A 17,964-nucleotide genomic window follows, 5' to 3' on the forward strand; every position below is an offset into this window, starting at 1 on the left:
GACTAGAGTATGTCCCAGGTAGACTAGAGTATGTCCCAGGTAGACTAGAGTATGTCCCAGGTAGACTAGAGTATGTCCCAGGTAGACTAGAGTATGTCCCAGGTAGACTAGAGTATGTCCCAGGTAGACTAGAGTATGTCCCAGGTAGACTAGAGTATGTCCCAGGTAGGACTAGAGTATGTCCCAGGTAGACTAGAGTATGTCCCAGGTAGGACTAGAGTATGTCCCAGGTAGACTAGAGTATGTCCCAGGTAGACTAGAGTATGTCCCAGGTAGACTAGAGTATGTCCCAGGTAGACTAGAGTATGTCCCAGGTAGACTAGAGTATGTCCCAGGTAGACTAGAGTATGTCCCAGGTAGACTAGAGTATGTCCCAGGTAGACTAGAGTATGTCCCAGGTAGACTAGAGTATGTCCCAGGTAGACTAGAGTATGTCCCAGGTAGACTAGAGTATGTCCCAGGTAGACTAGAGTATGTCCCAGGTAGACTAGAGTATGTCCCAGGTAGGACTAGAGTATGTCCCAGGTAGACTAGAGTATGTCCCAGGTAGACTAGAGTATGTCCCAGGTAGACTAGAGTATGTCCCAGGTAGACTAGAGTATGTCCCAGGTAGGACTAGAGTATGTCCCAGGTAGACTAGAGTATGTCCCAGGTAGACTAGAGTATGTCCCAGGTAGACTAGAGTATGTCCCAGGTAGACTAGAGTATGTCCCAGGTAGGACTAGAGTATGTCCCAGGTAGACTAGAGTATGTCCCAGGTAGACTAGAGTATGTCCCAGGTAGACTAGAGTATGTCCCAGGTAGACTAGAGTATGTCCCAGGTAGACTAGAGTATGTCCCAGGTAGGACTAGAGTATGTCCCAGGTAGACTAGAGTATGTCCCAGGTAGACTAGAGTATGTCCCAGGTAGACTAGAGTATGTCCCAGGTAGACTAGAGTATGTCCCAGGTAGACTAGAGTATGTCCCAGGTAGACTAGAGTATGTCCCAGGTAGACTAGAGTATGTCCCAGGTAGACTAGAGTATGTCCCAGGTAGACTAGAGTATGTCCCAGGTAGACTAGAGTATGTCCCAGGTAGACTAGAGTATGTCCCAGGTAGACTAGAGTATGTCCCAGGTAGACTAGAGTATGTCCCAGGTAGACTAGAGTATGTCCCAGGTAGACTAGAGTATGTCCCAGGTAGACTAGAGTATGTCCCAGGTAGACTAGAGTATGTCCCAGGTAGGACTAGAGTATGTCCCAGGTAGACTAGAGTATGTCCCAGGTAGACTAGAGTATGTCCCAGGTAGACTAGAGTATGTCCCAGGTAGACTAGAGTATGTCCCAGGTAGGACTAGAGTATGTCCCAGGTAGACTAGAGTATGTCCCAGGTAGACTAGAGTATGTCCCAGGTAGACTAGAGTATGTCCCAGGTAGACTAGAGTATGTCCCAGGTAGACTAGAGTATGTCCCAGGTAGGACTAGAGTATGTCCCAGGTAGACTAGAGTATGTCCCAGGTAGACTAGAGTATGTCCCAGGTAGACTAGAGTATGTCCCAGGTAGACTAGAGTATGTCCCAGGTAGACTAGAGTATGTCCCAGGTAGACTAGAGTATGTCCCAGGTAGACTAGAGTATGTCCCAGGTAGACTAGAGTATGTCCCAGGTAGACTAGAGTATGTCCCAGGTAGACTAGAGTATGTCCCAGGTAGACTAGAGTATGTCCCAGGTAGACTAGAGTATGTCCCAGGTAGACTAGAGTATGTCCCAGGTAGACTAGAGTATGTCCCAGGTAGACTAGAGTATGTCCCAGGTAGGACTAGAGTATGTCCCAGGTAGACTAGAGTATGTCCCAGGTAGACTAGAGTATGTCCCAGGTAGACTAGAGTATGTCCCAGGTAGACTAGAGTATGTCCCAGGTAGACTAGAGTATGTCCCAGGTAGACTAGAGTATGTCCCAGGTAGACTAGAGTATGTCCCAGGTAGACTAGAGTATGTCCCAGGTAGACTAGAGTATGTCCCAGGTAGACTAGAGTATGTCCCAGGTAGACTAGAGTATGTCCCAGGTAGGACTAGAGTATGTCCCAGGTAGACTAGAGTATGTCCCAGGTAGGACTAGAGTATGTCCCAGGTAGACTAGAGTATGTCCCAGGTAGACTAGAGTATGTCCCAGGTAGGACTAGAGTATGTCCCAGGTAGACTAGTACTAGTAGTACTCTAAGGGAGTTCTACTGTACATGTAGTTACAATCCATTTCAAAAATATAGATGCATGGTATTTCAAATTTAGCTGGAGCTTTTTGAGATTTTTTTCGGAATATTGCTCAGGTCCTTCCTGCAATTACTCTCATATCGAGCAAACGTCCAATTTCGAAAATTTGTATGCACAAAGTGATCACAGATTTTATGTGGTATAGATGCTGGCCTAACGGTTTTTTGAAATCATAGGTCTATATTTTTGAAACGCACTGTAGAATTTAATATTATTATTATTATCCTTGACTAGAGACTCACGGCCGACGGTTGTGTACTCTATCAGCTACAACAACAGCATCTGTGACATTCGCCACATACACACACTGAAACACAACACAAGCCTGCAGGTAAGATTACTGTTAACCACCCGGTATTTGCGTCGCTAAATTTTTCGCGATTTCTCAGAACCGGCGAGTTTACGACGGGAAATTTTCGCGGAATACTGCGGCCACACACATACACCCACTGTTTCAAGTTATGCTCTTCTCGCAAAATTAGCAAACATTAATACGTCGCAAACACTAGGCAGTTTACAGTAATTGAATAACAATTAACCCCGTGAATGATAACCTTGGGTATAACAACGACTCGCGAATGACGACACCATCTTCAAACCTAGTGACCATTACGGTTGTAGCTTTCAAACTCGCGAATGACGACAACTCTAGTCGTTTCTTCGTTCTCGTTCTCCCTGCATGCAACTTTGTTATCATTCTTGTTCTTATTTTTGTCTCGAGCCGGGTTTGTGTTCTTTGTAGAAGAAAAAAAATCTCGCAAAAGTAATGACACTATCCTCATGCGCACTCCAGGGTTGTTATTCACTAGGTTGCCTGTATGTAGTAGGCATGCTGCTGACAGCCATGCATGCTCAGTGTTTCCATGGTTACTGTGAGTTATGCATGGTTTAAAACCCCAGCGTTGCGAAGTTTAAGCACAAAGGGGCCACGGGTGTGCGTGCGTGCGTGCTTGTGTGTGTGTGTGTGTGTGTGTGTGTGTGTGTGTGTGTGTGTGTGTGTGTGTGTGTGTGTGTGTGTGTGTGTGTGTGTGTGTGTGTGTGTGTGTGTGTGTGTGTGTGTGATCCCCGGTAGCCTAATCGGTAGGGCACTATCCCGGCAAAACAGAGATGCCGGGTGTGGATCCCGCTCGTGGATCCTTCTTTAGGAACACTTGGTACACATGGTGTCATAGCAACATCCTCTGGTTTTTCTGTCATAAGCATATACTGAAATCATCAAACTCCGTCAAGTCTCTGCGTTGCTGTTTTCTGCGCACGTTGTCTGCAGGACCTGGACTTTCGGCTCAACCCGGTGACAACCAACGAGACATGCTACCGTCTCCTGGTCGTGCACCTGCTGCCAAGACTGAGAGTGCTAGGTAGATCTACTGAGGGTGCCTTTTTATTTATTTATTTTTTAACACGGGCAAAATACCCACAATGAATAGGTACTACAGTGCTGACAACTGAAATCCGACCCCCTGGCCTGAGCGACGCGCTCACATTGGAAAGACCCAACACGGGATCGGGTAAAACTACGGAACAGAGGCCGCTAGAATGTGAACCCACCGCTCAGGGGGTCGGATTTCGGTTGCCAGCACTGTACATGTACGAGTATAGAGTGTAGATGCTGCCGGAGCGTGCTACAGTCCATTCAGAAAAAGATGAGCGCTGGCTCTGGAGAGCTCCCGTGTTTGGTGATTTTGCCAGTGCCGCGAGATTCGAAACTTGAAAAAGGGTCCAAAAAAGGTACCTCAACTGGGGTTTGAACCGCAAATGTACTGTTCTGCAAGTGGAGTGCACGGGTTGGATTTTCATGGCTTTTACCCAATTCAGTGCTTCGGGGGCAAACCCTGGCCGAAATCCTATTCTTGTTATAGCTTGCTCTTTGGAGAAATAGACTTCAAAAACACAATTGGAAGAGCATTCCATGGGGGATTGCCAGCAAAATTGTGACAAAAACTCAAAATTTGACCCATTTATGGCCAAAAGCTAGGATATCATCTTTTTTCTGAATGGACTGTAGGTAATAAGTGTGTTGTATTCACGGTACTGTGTTTTTTTGTTTTTTGTTTTTTTAAGAAACGAGACGAGGAAAAAGACAAACACGTAGGGGATGTACGTGGGGACGACGTGCCGATGTGCTGGGAGCAACTCGGCCGACTAGAGGTCTCGGCGTCAGCGTAGCAACTAGGCATGAGTGCTGCAGCGCCGTACGCCAGTACTCGTATGCTGAAACCTGTCGACCAGCACTGTACATCGGATATACCTTAGGCTGCGTTTACCCCACAACGCTGGGGATGAAAACGCAACCAAATCCTTTCGGATCCACGGTTCATTTACACGGTGCACGGAGCAAAACGGAAAAGTTGTACGCCACGATGGAAGAAAACCAACGCTGGGCCAAGGCGGAAGAATTTGAAAACGTATGACTGTGTGAACAGTCGAAACGATGTGCTGGGCCTCGTTACCGTCACGCGGATCCGACAATCCCAAAAATCGTTTTCAATGTTCGTCATGTGAGAAGTGTTGTCAGTGTGGGCTGTTTTCAACTTGTGATTGGTGCTTCCACGACAACATTTGGCACATGACGAACTTTGGTTGATCCTTTGCTCCCGTGTAGATGTGCGAAAAAGATACAAACGGAGACCACCTCGGATCAGGTTTGATTGTGTAAACGCCCGAAAACGAAAAAACAAAATGCTGGATCGAAAACAGAAAACTGGCCGTGCGTTGCCGTGTAAACGCAGCCTTAGCCAGCAATCTTCTCGCTCGTGTCTAACCAGCTAATAGGCCATTCACACGACGTGCAAACATTTGCACGCGTGTGATCAAGATAACACTGGCAAACCGTGATCCAGTTTACACGGTGCTGGGCAAATTTTGCAACCGTCAATGTATCCATAGTGACCCCCTGAAAATGCCGGGAAATGTTAAATTTTGAATTTTCCTTTGTTCAATCACTGCATTTGCAGTACGCACTTTCAACAACCGACACTTTTCCTGGCGTGCAAAGATAATCGCGAGCAAAAGGGCCTCGGCCAAGATAAAACATCAGTTGCACGCGTGAGTCCAAGTTTATCGTATCCGAGTAAAAATCCTTGGAGACAGTACGATAAAAGTGAGTTTGCACGTCGTGTGAATGGCCTATAACTGTCCCGTTGGTAGGTGATGACAAAAAGAAGAAAAAGATGCACCTCCGACGGGATTCGAACCCGCAACCCCCGGCTTAGGAGGCCGATGCCATATCCATTAGGCTACGGAGGCCTGCATATCGACTGACTATGTTCAGTTGCAACCAATGTTGGCCTACAGGACATCACATGATCACGTGGCCACTGGCCTAGCAGTACACTTCTTACCAGGGAGTAGTACAATACCAAAATATGGTATTGTACTACTCCCTGCTTCTTACGGTGTAGGCAAGGACTTGTGGAAAACTGAGGAGTGAAATAAATTAATTCTGTCAGTTTCTGAAAGCGAATGCATCATCCACCCCAACACTGCCTAATAAGGTAACCAAACTCAGATGTTTTTTTGTATGTGTTCAAACCCAGCCCTTGTGCCAAGTTGTGGTGCATGTATATGTACGTGTATAAGCATTCTGAGTACTACTGGACAGGACCACCATGCCTGTTTCCTTTCTGTGTGTCCATGCTGAAGATAAACGATCTGTTGGTAAGGATCGCCAAGCTGCATTGCAACACTTTGCCACCGATCAGGTGAGAATGATGTCATTGAGTGCACTGTTGGTGTACTCATTACATCATGATTACATCATGGGCTGTAGCATGATAGCCCTGTATTAATGAATCATGGACTGATGGTTCATGTCGTTATATAGATATAGTCGAGTTAGTGGAAGCAATCTCAGCAGTATTGGTAAGAAAGTTGCGGGTTGCTTGCAACATTCGAGCTAGCAATTTCCCTCCAATTTGACAATTCATAGACTACACTGACTGCTATACAGAGCAAGTGAGAAGTCCTGGACGGCGGCCTGCGGCTCGGCAAACCTGCAAGAAAAGTACCCGCAATCCTTGCTCAAAACACCGCTATTACACTGTGTGACTTGTGACGTGTAAATTACCCCATCAACTAAACTGTGACGGAGACAAAACGTGCACAAAGTCGTTGACTGTACACAGCCGGGTCAGCATGTGCAATACCTTGTCATTTTAGTTGTTATGGCAGTCAAATAATGGTTACTTTCTTTGCAAGAAAGACTACCTCTTATACGCCTGGTGACCCTACCTAAAAACTATACCAAAATTAATTGAAGAGGAGACATCACTCCACCATTCTATGCATAAAAAGCAGGGTGTCCATGGACTTTATTTTTACTCCTGTAGGTGGGAGCCTCCTTAAGCTGACTATTGAGTCTTACGACTGGGTGTGCATATAAGTTACATGTATGTACCGACTGTCATCCAGCCAATACTGATTTGCACTTGTTTTTTTGTTTTTTTTTGTTTTTTGTTTTTTTGCCATGGCTGGCTATAATTGCCCTCACCTCCTCCTTGATTGACCTTGGCCATGAGTTGGTGCATAATAATAATAATATACATGTGTGCACTGTCATCCCGCTCTACCCTGCAGGCTAGTCCGACTGCTCTTGCCCAGCTGGCCGACGACGTCGCAGTGACCGTAGCGATGCCACACCAACCGCCGCCACCGCCCAGCACATCAGTGCGGGACCCGGCTACGCGACTGGTCCGCAGCGACCAAGGTGCACAGTAAGCCATGCACCACCACGGCGCTGACCAGCAACAGGGTTCAGACCGTTAGCCAGGTCAAATTAGTGGGGGGGGGGGAGTTACCCTGTAATGCATTTTTCCATTTTCCAAAATTGTCTTGCCCTGTAGCATGCAAAATGCAACATACGGGGGCAAACCCACGACTTCACACAGCAACATTCGGCGTTGCCAGTCCACGGCCCGGAGCTACCTTATTCACAAGGTTGGATTTCTCTGGCCAGCACTGAACTTGCAACTGTCAGTGTACAGTGCAACTGACACTGAAGATGCAGGTACAGTGCACTACTAGTAACCTGCACAGATATAGATATTGGCAGACAAGCGAATAATCCTGATCGCTGAGATTACGTTGCATTGCCACCGTCCCAATGTACATGTACTTGACGGTTTGGTCTGCATCTGGTCTTGCCACAGAACAACTGCGTCACGCCGACGCTTGGTGGAGTCGCTCGCCTCTCATCCCACCGGTAAGCCAGGATTGCAGCGGTAATGCAGTGCTATTTGCTACACTGGGAGTCATGGTGACACAGAGCTGGGAGTCATGGTAACATAGAGCTGGGAATTATGGTAATACAGAACTGGGAATTATGGAGACACAGAACTGTAACTGATCGTCTGTGCAAGCATGTACATAATCAGACCAGGGCCTGACTGGATGGCAGAAATTGCTCATTTTGGATCATTCCCAACCATAGCACCTGCATGCACAGACGGTCGCTCCCAGTGCTTCTGTTCTACTCCGAGCTGTGCAGTGAAGGCAATTCTGAGCTTTCGCTGTGGCATGTACAACTTACCCTGGTATTTTCTCCACTGCCGTGTACATGGTCTAGCCCTGGATGAAGACATTACGTCGCTGGTCGACCGCGTACAGCAGTGCGGCGGAGATCTGACCCGACCACTGGCAAGGACAGGGAATGTTGCTGATCATCCCACCGCGGTCGTTGAAATACCGATACAGGGTGAGCGGAAGGTTCATTTATGCACCCAGTCTTGGACTGTTAAGCTATGTTGCCATTGGAGCTTCTGAGAGAGAGAGAAAAGGAAGAAAGTTAGAGAGGGAGAGAGAGAAAGAAAGAGAGAGAGAGAGAAATGGAGAGAGGCCTTTTATAGTCTTGTTCGATAACGATGCAAATCGCAGATAAAGAAAACACTGAAAACTGACGACCAGGCATGTATTGATGTCGTTTTTCTTGGTCTATGTGTTTAGATCGTGCATCGCCACCCTCGGCTACACTGCCAGAACAACCGTCCACACGACTAGCCGCTCATCGCCAGTGTACAGAGCCAGAGCCACCATCGGCCACAGCAAACACAGGTATTAATCACCAGCACGGCCGTCGTCAGCTGATCCGCTACAATGCCGACAACGCGGCTGCCCCGTACCACGTGACGGGGCACGCTACACTGCAACCTCGGCATGTGCCGCTGCCGACCACCGTATCCCCGGACGACCAGCAGGACATGGTGGAGCATCGACCAAGAACGGTAAGAACTCTACACCTGCAATGCATAGATCTAGACAAGGAATCCAGTCACCGTATAGGACGTTTACCCCAGCAGCAATGCACAGATCTAGACAAGGAATCCAGTCACCGAATAGGACGTTTGCCCCAGCAGCAATGCACAGATCTAGACAAGGAATCCAGTCACCGAATAGGACGTTTGCCCCAGCAGCAATGCACAGATCTAGACAAGGAATCCAGTCACCGAATAGGACGTTTGCGCCAGCAGCAATGCACAGATCTAGACAAGGAATCCAGTCACCGAATAGGACGTTTGCCCCAGCAGCAATGATATCATGTTCAAGCGCTTTTTGGTGGCCTTGCGTTCGCCTTCCGTGCAGCTTGTATCTGTCAGCCACCCAGTTTGAGTGGCGTTCTTGTGTTCTGATACTTGTTCTGAATGGACTCTTTTCCGTTCTTCTTCGCTCGTGTAATACTACTATACTACACTACTGGTATTGCTATTACAGTACCGTAAAGTACCGCCAGAGCGCCCCACCATCTCGTTTTTTCGCGGTCGTATTGTGGAGGTGGTGTCCTGTCTGTAGGTCATACGACACGAACCTTGTACACCCATGGCACTTTGTGCAGTCAATCCATACTCAATTTATCTTCGAGCGAACACGACCTCCACAAAAAACCTGCTAAGCGTGACCTTAGTACGCTAACGTTCTCACCGCACCGTACAAACTTTGTTGCACCCTGCCATACGATTTTCATTTCCCTGGTTGTAAAATGAAGGTGGGGCGCTCTCGCGAGACGAGGCACTCTCGCGGTACTTTAACCGTCAAACTAAAACCTGTCAAGGCAACCACTCTGATATGGCGACTACCTGTCTCAGAGGACAACTGCAGCTAAGACCAAGGGATGTTATTTACAGGCAAATCACCCTCGATAAGAGCCCACGTGTACACAGCGACCCCATTTGTAAGGATGATTTTATAAAGTTTATAAACACAAAGTGTACATTGTACTGTTGAGATACCGAATTCAAATAAATCAATACCATACCATACCAAAGTATCCTATAGAGGTAGGTGAATGACATCATCGTGTATGCTTGGAATGGAGTGGTAAACCAATGAATGACATCATCGTGTATGCTTGGAATGGAGTGGTAAACCAATGAATGACATCATCGTGTATGCTTGGAATGGAGTGGTAAACCAATGAATGACATCATCGTGTATGCTTGGAATGGAGTGGTAAACCAATGAATGACATCATCGTGTATGCTTTGAATGGAGTGGTAACTGGTAAGTGGTAAACCAATGAATGACATCATCGTGTATGCTTTGAATGGAGTGGTAATTTACTGGTAAACCAATGAATGACATCATCACGTATGCTTTGTTTTGAGTGGCAAACCAGTACTTATGATGTCACAGTTAATCACTTCGGCACTCCTGACCGAATTGAGCATCTCAAATGATGTATCCACTTTTTCTATTTTCCTCAATGTTCTATGTGAATGCGTTATTGTGCAGAAAACCTTGAACGAGGCACAGACAGCCGGTAGCGGAGATGCAATTGATCACCTGATTGCATCAATACGGCGACTGACACCAGGATCTACGAGGTCTATTGAAGGAGGGAAACAGCTACGTGGTACGTACACACGCAAACATGTTCAACTTAGCACTAATGCTAGCAAATGTCCTGGGCCCTTTAATGCATGTAAAATCCCAGTCAGTCTAGGTAGGTGGTGCTTTTAGTGTTCTACACAGGGCGGGGAATAAGACAAGGCAGCAAATGCCCCCCCCCCCCCAGCCTTAGTGCATGTAAAATCCCAGTCTGTCTGGACTCTAGGTAGGTGGTGCTTCTAGTGTTCTAAACAGGTTGCCGGGAATAAGACATGCTAGCAAATGTCCTCGGTGTAAACACGGTCTCGGCGGCTTAGCAGAATCAGCTTTCAAGTTCTAACAACAGTGTTCTCACCGTCGGAGGCATGGCCACACCAGCAGAGCCACACTCACGGTGGGGCCGCAGTCATAGGTATCATGCTGCGCTGGAAATACTCCAAATGTTCTGCAAATCGTTGCTACCATCCTAGACCACTAATATACCGCGCTATAGTCGGCATCGAGGTTACGCCAATAATCGATGTCATGGTGGTGAACTAGCCGATTCACCTATGAGTGCTAAGTATATGGCGTGCGTGGGTGCAGGGGCGTCAGACACGGCACGGTAGCTAAGGTATTGACCGTACCACTTGTTGCCCTGTGAATCTATAAAGTACACTGATCAAGACTCTAAATTTCCAAAAAATGCCAGCTCAGCAACCCCCCCCCCCCCCCTCCCCTCCCCTGAGTATATTGTATGTCAGATGGCTGACCACACCACACTAAAATACCTTCCAATGCCCCTGAGGCGGATTCACTTCTTGGAGTTAAAAGTACTGTAGAACGGCTAATTGTAGCGGGTATAATGTTTAGCGTTTTCTGAATCAGGGTCAACCCGCGATGAACTATTTTAGCGATCCAAGTTTCAGAATTTAAAGAGAAGAATGATTAGTACTGCACTGTATAAGCAAAATTCTAGCGAAAACACTACTTTTGCCAAAATCGCTAAAATATCACTGTCGCTAAAAAATAGCTGTTTTACAGCATACAGCTTGAGTCAATGGTCCCGCTTGACCTAGTGCACTGCTGTGACGCGACTTTGCCAAAGCATCTCTGATGACTCTTGATGATGTAATCGCATAACCATCGCATAGCCTCTATGGAATCAGGTGCCGAGCGCAGCATGACCTCATTTTGACACGTGTCATAGGAACATCAATCCGGTCGGTTGTTATCACCCCCCCCCCCCCCATTTGTACCCGCGAAGTGCATGGAAAACCCTGGCTAGGTACTAGGTACAGTCAACTTCGCTAATAACGACTGCGGATATAACAACAATTCGCGAATAACGACAGAATTTCCATGCCCAGAGCAAAGTCCCATCCAACTGTAAGGCCATCATTTTTTATATCTATGTTTCGCGTCAGTTCAACTTCCAGAATCATATGCGAGAGGTGGAAAAAAATAAAAAAAAGTTGCAAAATAATAAAAAGGCTCATTAGAAGTGTATGCACTGTACACAGCACAATAGCTTGTGCATGGTGTACATTCGAAAGAAAAATCGTGCATCGAAGCACAACATCTGGGTTATGAGCATGAGTAAATATTTACTTTGGTCAGAGGAGGCAACCGTTGGTGCCTATGCTTCGCTGGATTATTGTACATGTACTCAGCCTTCAGCAGCGGTGCAAAGAGCTCCGGAACGACGCATCCTCTCAGCTTGAGGCGATCAATGCGGTTTGGTGTAAGCTCATAGAATATTGCTCCCAGATGCCAAACAAACGATTTACCAACGATGGCCTAAGGGCCATTTTTGAATCCCAGCTTCGCCGTATGGAACCAGTCCACACTGATGACTCGAACGATCGTACACTCACTGTGCATGTTCGATTTTTTATTTTTTTCTGAAAAAAATAAAAACGTATGCGTGCGGACGACGCGAAACATAGCTATAAAAAATGATGGCCTAATACATATAATGAGACTTCGGGTATAACGACACTTCGCGAATAAGGACACTTTTCTGATGCCCCGCCGAGTGTCGTTATACGCAAAGTTGACTGTAGTGCCTCTAAACAGATCGGGGGATAAGCCATGTTGAGTAATAGTACAGTACATGGGCTGGTACGGTGGCTACGGCCATGGTCGTATCAGTTTTTTTTACAAATTCCAGCTTTGCATGGAATGTCCGGCGTGCACTTTGTTATGTGGACGTGCTACTGGGCTTTCCTTCGACACTCCTCACTAGAATAGTGAGGATTACTATGCCAGTTGTATATCTGTTACTTGTAGCGGAATTTGTACTTACTTGTAGCGGAATTTGTACTTACTTGTAGCGGAATTTGTGCTTACTTGTAGCGGAATTTGTACTCGGAGCTGAAACAACCAGATGTGAATATGATTCGGCACAGGGACACATAATCACATATGTCATACCCGTATACCTCCTCCCATGACACTGAAATCGGGCTTGTTACAAATGAATGATGGACCCTGTAGCCGATCTGGGGCCATACCGTACCACCCCGCAGGAGCTGGCTCCAGGCCGGTATTATCTCCAATCAAATGACTGGTTAGGCCCTCTTCAGGCTAGGTACAAAACAGCCTATATTGAAGTCACATTTACATAGAAGTTTCCAAGACAACAACAAGAACCTGGCGGGAAGCCTAAAAAGCTGCCCAATCCTTTCCGGCAGGGTGCGAACCCCTGTACAAGGCAACTTTCCTGCATTTATCGTACTTTCACCAGGCAGTCGTACAAACTTTTTACCCGGGTACGACTTTCCTCTGCTTTCATGCATCCCATGCCCATTGCGCAATTGCGTAGGGTCAAAGGTTGCCTGTATATTGCATGTAGAATGTGTAGTCTGAATGCAGGCATGGAAAAATGTTGCCTTTTAGTATATAGGTTTTATGTGATTTTGTACTGGATGTTCTATGTATGTAGTCTGATGAGGGCCTAAGGAGACCACTTGTAGACGGAGGCCACATTTGGAAGGTCCCTTGAGCGGTCGCCTTGACAGGTTTCACTGGACAGGTATATCAAAAGCCTCTTAGTCCCTCTTAGTCCCTGGCTAGTAAGGAAGCTAGAAGATCATGTGACAGTGGTGGCATGTCGCGGTACTGCAGTGTAGCATGCAACAGCGTGCCGACACGTTGAGTTCACTCAGTGACTGCGTTTTGTTGTCCTCTCTATGCCGCTGGTTTTGCTGCCTCTTCACTTCTTTGTCAAAAAACCCTGCCTGGGTGCAACAACCCCTGCCTGGGTGCAACAACAACAACAACAGCTGAAGTAGTCTCAATGCTACACAGCCCCGATGTCTGGAGGACACTGGTGCGAGAACGCCAGCAGCAGCAGCAGCACGATAGCAGCAAGACTCGGCAGCAACACTTTAGCAGTGGCGGTGACGCCCAGCAACAAGTCGGCACCAGTTACCATGGTAACCAATGTGATCACCATGGTAACGGTGCTGGTGACCCTGCTTCAGGTCAGCCCCCTAGTGACCAACAGCAGCAGGCGGCGGAGGAGGAGCGGCCGTGTCGGCGCTGCTCCAGACTGCAAGAACAGACGGTGAGAAGCTGAGAATGTACACGTACACGTGCATCTACACATTCTACAGTGTGTTTCATATCGTCACATCTCTAGCTATAAGTGGCCACATTCGGCTTGGTGTGATTCCTTAAATTTCCTTTATTCCTTATTTGACAATGCACCCTTGCTCCCATACCCCTTACTCAGTTGTGTAATACATTTCAAGTAGTACATGTACATGTAGATGTTGATGTAGATGGTCGAGTTTTCACTCACAAAGCAATTGTTCAGTACATGGGGTAGTGGTCTACCAGAGCAATCACACTCACCACCGTAGTGATTTTCCAGAAATCAGTAGAAGCAAAAACCACACTCGCAGCCACATAATAGATAAATAGCCGAAAGCATCTAAATCCATCAAAGAACCGCCAGCAAGCGGGAGAAAAGGCTGTAAAATCAAGTGAAACAGCATGGCCAGTGGTGAGCATGGATGACTGGGCAGCAGGGGAGCGCCTGAAAACAATGACTCCCTACATTCCTAGCCGCGACCGCACAGCCGGGCTAGAGGAAAAACACGCCTTTCGGCCAAAAAAACTTTCTATTTCATTAATTCCTGCCCCGCTGCCAGTCGGACCCAAGAATAGAGACTACAAGACAGTGTATGTAATAACCGGTGCATGTCCTAATCATAAGCCACACACATTGGCATAGAATATCAAGAAGAACAGCGGAAGACCCCCATGAAACCAGGGTGGGTGGGCGGGCAACTTCAACTACCACGAGGAAAAACAAAGACCACGATGGCAGGTTCAACGGAGTTGCGCAGAACAAGAGCAAACGCACGAAAATATTTGTGAGTGAAAAATACGTTTTTTGCACTCTTTCGCTACGCTCAGCCATGAAAAAAAAACTTTTGCATCTATAGTCTGTGTACGTCCGGAATACTAGTACCTGTCAGCACGCGCGCGTTCATTTGCGGCAGTGAGCATGTGCAAGTAAGTGTGTGTGCATGTGTATGTCTGTGTATGTGTGTGTTTGTGTGTGTGTATGCGTGTTGTTATTGTCGTACTGTACGTGACAGGTAGCAATGGAGAAGACTGTGACCTTGCTCAAGCAGGATGTGCTAAATATGGTGGCAAGTGCCGAGACTGGAGAGCGAGGTCAGTTGAACTTACTGTGATGTCATCATTGCTCACATTAAAATGATCAATGTTCAACTGTATGCATGCAATCAGATGTTTAAAGTCCTGCGGGCTTTGAAAGCCCATGTTGGCCTATTTAGGCTCAGATCTCACTTAAAAAAAGTGTTTTGTGGGGTTTGTACTTGTTTGTACGTTATCACAGCGCTGGCAGATGCCCGGACGAAGATACACAAGCTCAAACAGAAGCTCAAGCACAGCAGATCGACAATGGCCGAGTCGCATGCGGCGCACCAGCAGCTTCCCGGCCTTCAACAAACCATCGCTGCGCTGCAGGAGTGCCAAAGGTGCGTAGGCAATTGAAAACGAAGGGCGACTTTATATTTGCGTTCGGCCCTACTGTTAAAGGGGAAGTTAAGGCAAAAATTAAAATTTCACCAGTTGTAGTCTTCGGGGTGCTGAGTCGAATGGTCTTGGTCCGAGAAAGCTGAGACGCTCCCTTCCTACTTGAATCCCAATCGAACTCGCGCACTTCCACCGAAACTGGGTGACTGCGCCCTACTAGATGGGGATTTGTATGCAAAATGTCACTAAAAGCGCCATTTCGTTCTTATAAAAGCACGGATGACCGCGATTGGCCCATATGTTGTAGTCTTTTGGACGCTGAGTCGACTGGTTTTGGTCCGAAAAGGCTGCGATGCAGCGTTCCTCCTTTATTCCCAATCGAACGTGGTTGAAGAAGCGGTCACGTGCTCCTGGGTGCCCAAATCACCTGGTCACCACGCCAGCAGGCGACAACTTTCACACCAAGGTTCAACTCGAGTGACAGGACTGCACCCAAAAAAGATCAAACAGGCTAGTAAGTTGTACCCTGCAGGCACGGTGACCAGGTGACTGGCGTACGCAGCAGCACGTGACCGCTTGTTCAACCATGTTCGATTGGGAATAAAGGAGGAACGCTGCATCGCAGCCTTTTCGGACCAAAACCAGTCGACTCAGCGTCCAAAAGACTACAACATATGGGCCAATCGCGGTCATCCGTGCTTTTATAAGAACGAAATGGCACTTTTAGTGACATTTTGCATACAAATCCCCATCTAGTAGGGCGCAGTCACCCAGTTTCGGTGGAAGTGCGCGAGTTCGATTGGGATTCAAGTAGGAAGGGAGCGTCTCAGCTTCCTCGGACCACGACCATTCGACTCAGCACCCCAAAGACTACAACTGGTGAAATTTTAATTTTTGCCTTAACTTCCCCTTTAATTGGTGGTGTGATGAACCGGACTCGTTACATGCATCCACTGTAGCGTCCTTGCTTGCTGGCAATCCCAAGTGCAATCCCAAGTGCAATCCCAAGTGTATTTCCTGAGCATGGACTGAAACGGTTACTAGTTCGTAACGACATAATTATGTGTGTGCACGTCACTTGTTCGAGGGAGCTGGAAAGTGGAGTCACAAGAAAAAGATCGGCTACCACCAGTAGGACTTGAAGTATGGACCTAGTATACCGGTAGACAGTGTTGACGGAATCTGACCACCGAGTGCATTTGAAGAGCTGAGATGCAAAACACGCTACATCCATTTCATCACTTTTCGGATAATACCCCAAAAAAGGATTCATTTTATGTGCGGTGTGTATCTAAATCCAAATTTGGGTTCCAGTTTTGAAATGGTTCTAGTCAGATTTTGAATTTTGAATGTGAAATTTCGCCTGGTGGTGCCTCTCAACCTTTTGATTACACTGAGCTGAAAATCACACTTTCGCGAATTTGACGTTTATCGAGTTTTGCATCTCAGCTCTTCATTTTTCTTGTGGTCTTTTCTCTCTTGACCTATGTATATGTACACTGGCAGTGCGGTGGTGAGTTGTAATGACCGGCTACTTCAGGAGAACGAGGACCTGCGCGAGCAGCACCGGGTGGAGATGGACGAACTGCACTGGAGTTACCAGAGACAGCTGCGCGTGCTGAAGAAGACGGCATCGGCATCGTCGGCGGCGGAGAGATCGACGTCACCACCGTCGTCATCCTCGGCAACATCTGGCCAGCACTGACGATCACATGCACAAAGCCATTGGCCTATACCGGAATGTGCCAGCAAGACCACTACGAGCAGCAATCTGGCTACACATGAGCAGTGCTCTGTGTGCGAGGCCACACATGAACAGTGCTACAGCGTAGATCTATGAGGCTACACATGAACAGTGTTCTGATGTGGGGCTACACATTACTAGGCACTCAGTGCCCTGCGTGTGGTGACACACGTGAACAGTACCCTGTGTCATCCTCGGCAGCATCTGGCCAGCACTGACGATTGCATGCTCAAAACCACTGGCCTGACTACAGCGGAATGTGCCAGCAAGACCTCCACCACCATCGCCACCACCGGTAGCAACCTGGCTAGACATACACAGTGTTCTGCGTGTGAGGCTACACTTGAACAGTGTCCCGGTGTGTGGGGACACCACGAACGGCAACCCGGTGTGTGAGGGTACATACAAACGGTGGCCGATGTACAAACCTACTTCGAAGTACACGTGAACAGTGCTACAGCGTATGAGGCTAGACGTGAACAGTGCTACAGCGTATGAGGCTAGACATGAACAGTGCTACAGCGTATGAGGCCACACATGAACAGCGTTCTGATGTAGGGCTACACGTTAACAGTACCCCGGCGTGTGGCGCTCGCTACTCAGGGCTCTTCTATTGCACGTGCTGCCAGGCTGCAGACAGGAACTGACGCCCAGTGTTGACGGAATGGGCCAGGCCTCGTGACATGACGGCAATGAACTACTGTGCATGCAGTGCCGGTGCCGTACCGGGGGGCTAACACGAAACCAACGCACGTCAATCTACAATGTAAAATGTAAACTGTAGAATTGTACATGCAGTCATATCCAGGTCTCCACATCAGGTAAACCTACGCGACGCACACATGCAAGTTGCCTGAACACAAACGTTCTGCTCTATAGCTATTCAATTCACAACAGATGAACTCTGAGACTGAGGATTACTAAACTATGCTATTACATCATGCATTACATCATGCATAACATCATGCACCCTTGATATACTCGCATCATAATTATCTCTCTTATCCCGACAACCCGCCGCGCCGGGGCACCCTTTGAGCAAGCTTTATAGTGGAATTATTACTAGTCTTCTGCCACTTTCGTGAACATCACAGGCCGGCCCTATCATCTGGCCTTTCACCATCAAAAGTTCAATTCAAAACGCACGTGATTCGGAGT

General features: G+C 47.5%; 1 protein-coding gene and 1 non-coding gene across 2 annotated transcripts in view; one reads left to right on the plus strand and one right to left on the minus strand.

Annotated features, from left to right (window-relative positions):
• The window catches only part of LOC135810319 (centrosomal protein of 72 kDa-like), a 29,304-nt gene extending 11,342 nt beyond the window's left edge, over positions 1–17,962 (plus strand). Inside the window, exons 4-15 of the mRNA XM_065323808.1 lie at positions 2,517–2,580; positions 3,517–3,607; positions 5,892–5,950; positions 6,825–6,961; positions 7,397–7,449; positions 7,813–7,941; positions 8,190–8,467; positions 9,972–10,092; positions 13,334–13,617; positions 14,660–14,738; positions 14,923–15,064; positions 16,569–17,962. Of these exons, the coding sequence (XP_065179880.1) occupies positions 2,517–2,580; positions 3,517–3,607; positions 5,892–5,950; positions 6,825–6,961; positions 7,397–7,449; positions 7,813–7,941; positions 8,190–8,467; positions 9,972–10,092; positions 13,334–13,617; positions 14,660–14,738; positions 14,923–15,064; positions 16,569–16,767 (1,636 nt within the window). The 3' untranslated portion in view covers positions 16,768–17,962. The remainder of the gene's footprint in view (positions 1–2,516; positions 2,581–3,516; positions 3,608–5,891; positions 5,951–6,824; positions 6,962–7,396; positions 7,450–7,812; positions 7,942–8,189; positions 8,468–9,971; positions 10,093–13,333; positions 13,618–14,659; positions 14,739–14,922; positions 15,065–16,568) is intronic.
• On the minus strand, positions 5,423–5,495 carry Trnar-ccu (transfer RNA arginine (anticodon CCU)). Its single transcript has one exon. It is a non-coding gene; the product is annotated as a tRNA-Arg (tRNA).
• Positions 17,963–17,964: the final 2 nt, after the last annotated feature.

This window comes from Sycon ciliatum, chromosome 1 (assembly GCF_964019385.1).
Source record: "Sycon ciliatum chromosome 1, ocSycCili1.1, whole genome shotgun sequence".
NCBI classification, from domain to species: domain Eukaryota; kingdom Metazoa; phylum Porifera; class Calcarea; order Leucosolenida; family Sycettidae; genus Sycon; species Sycon ciliatum.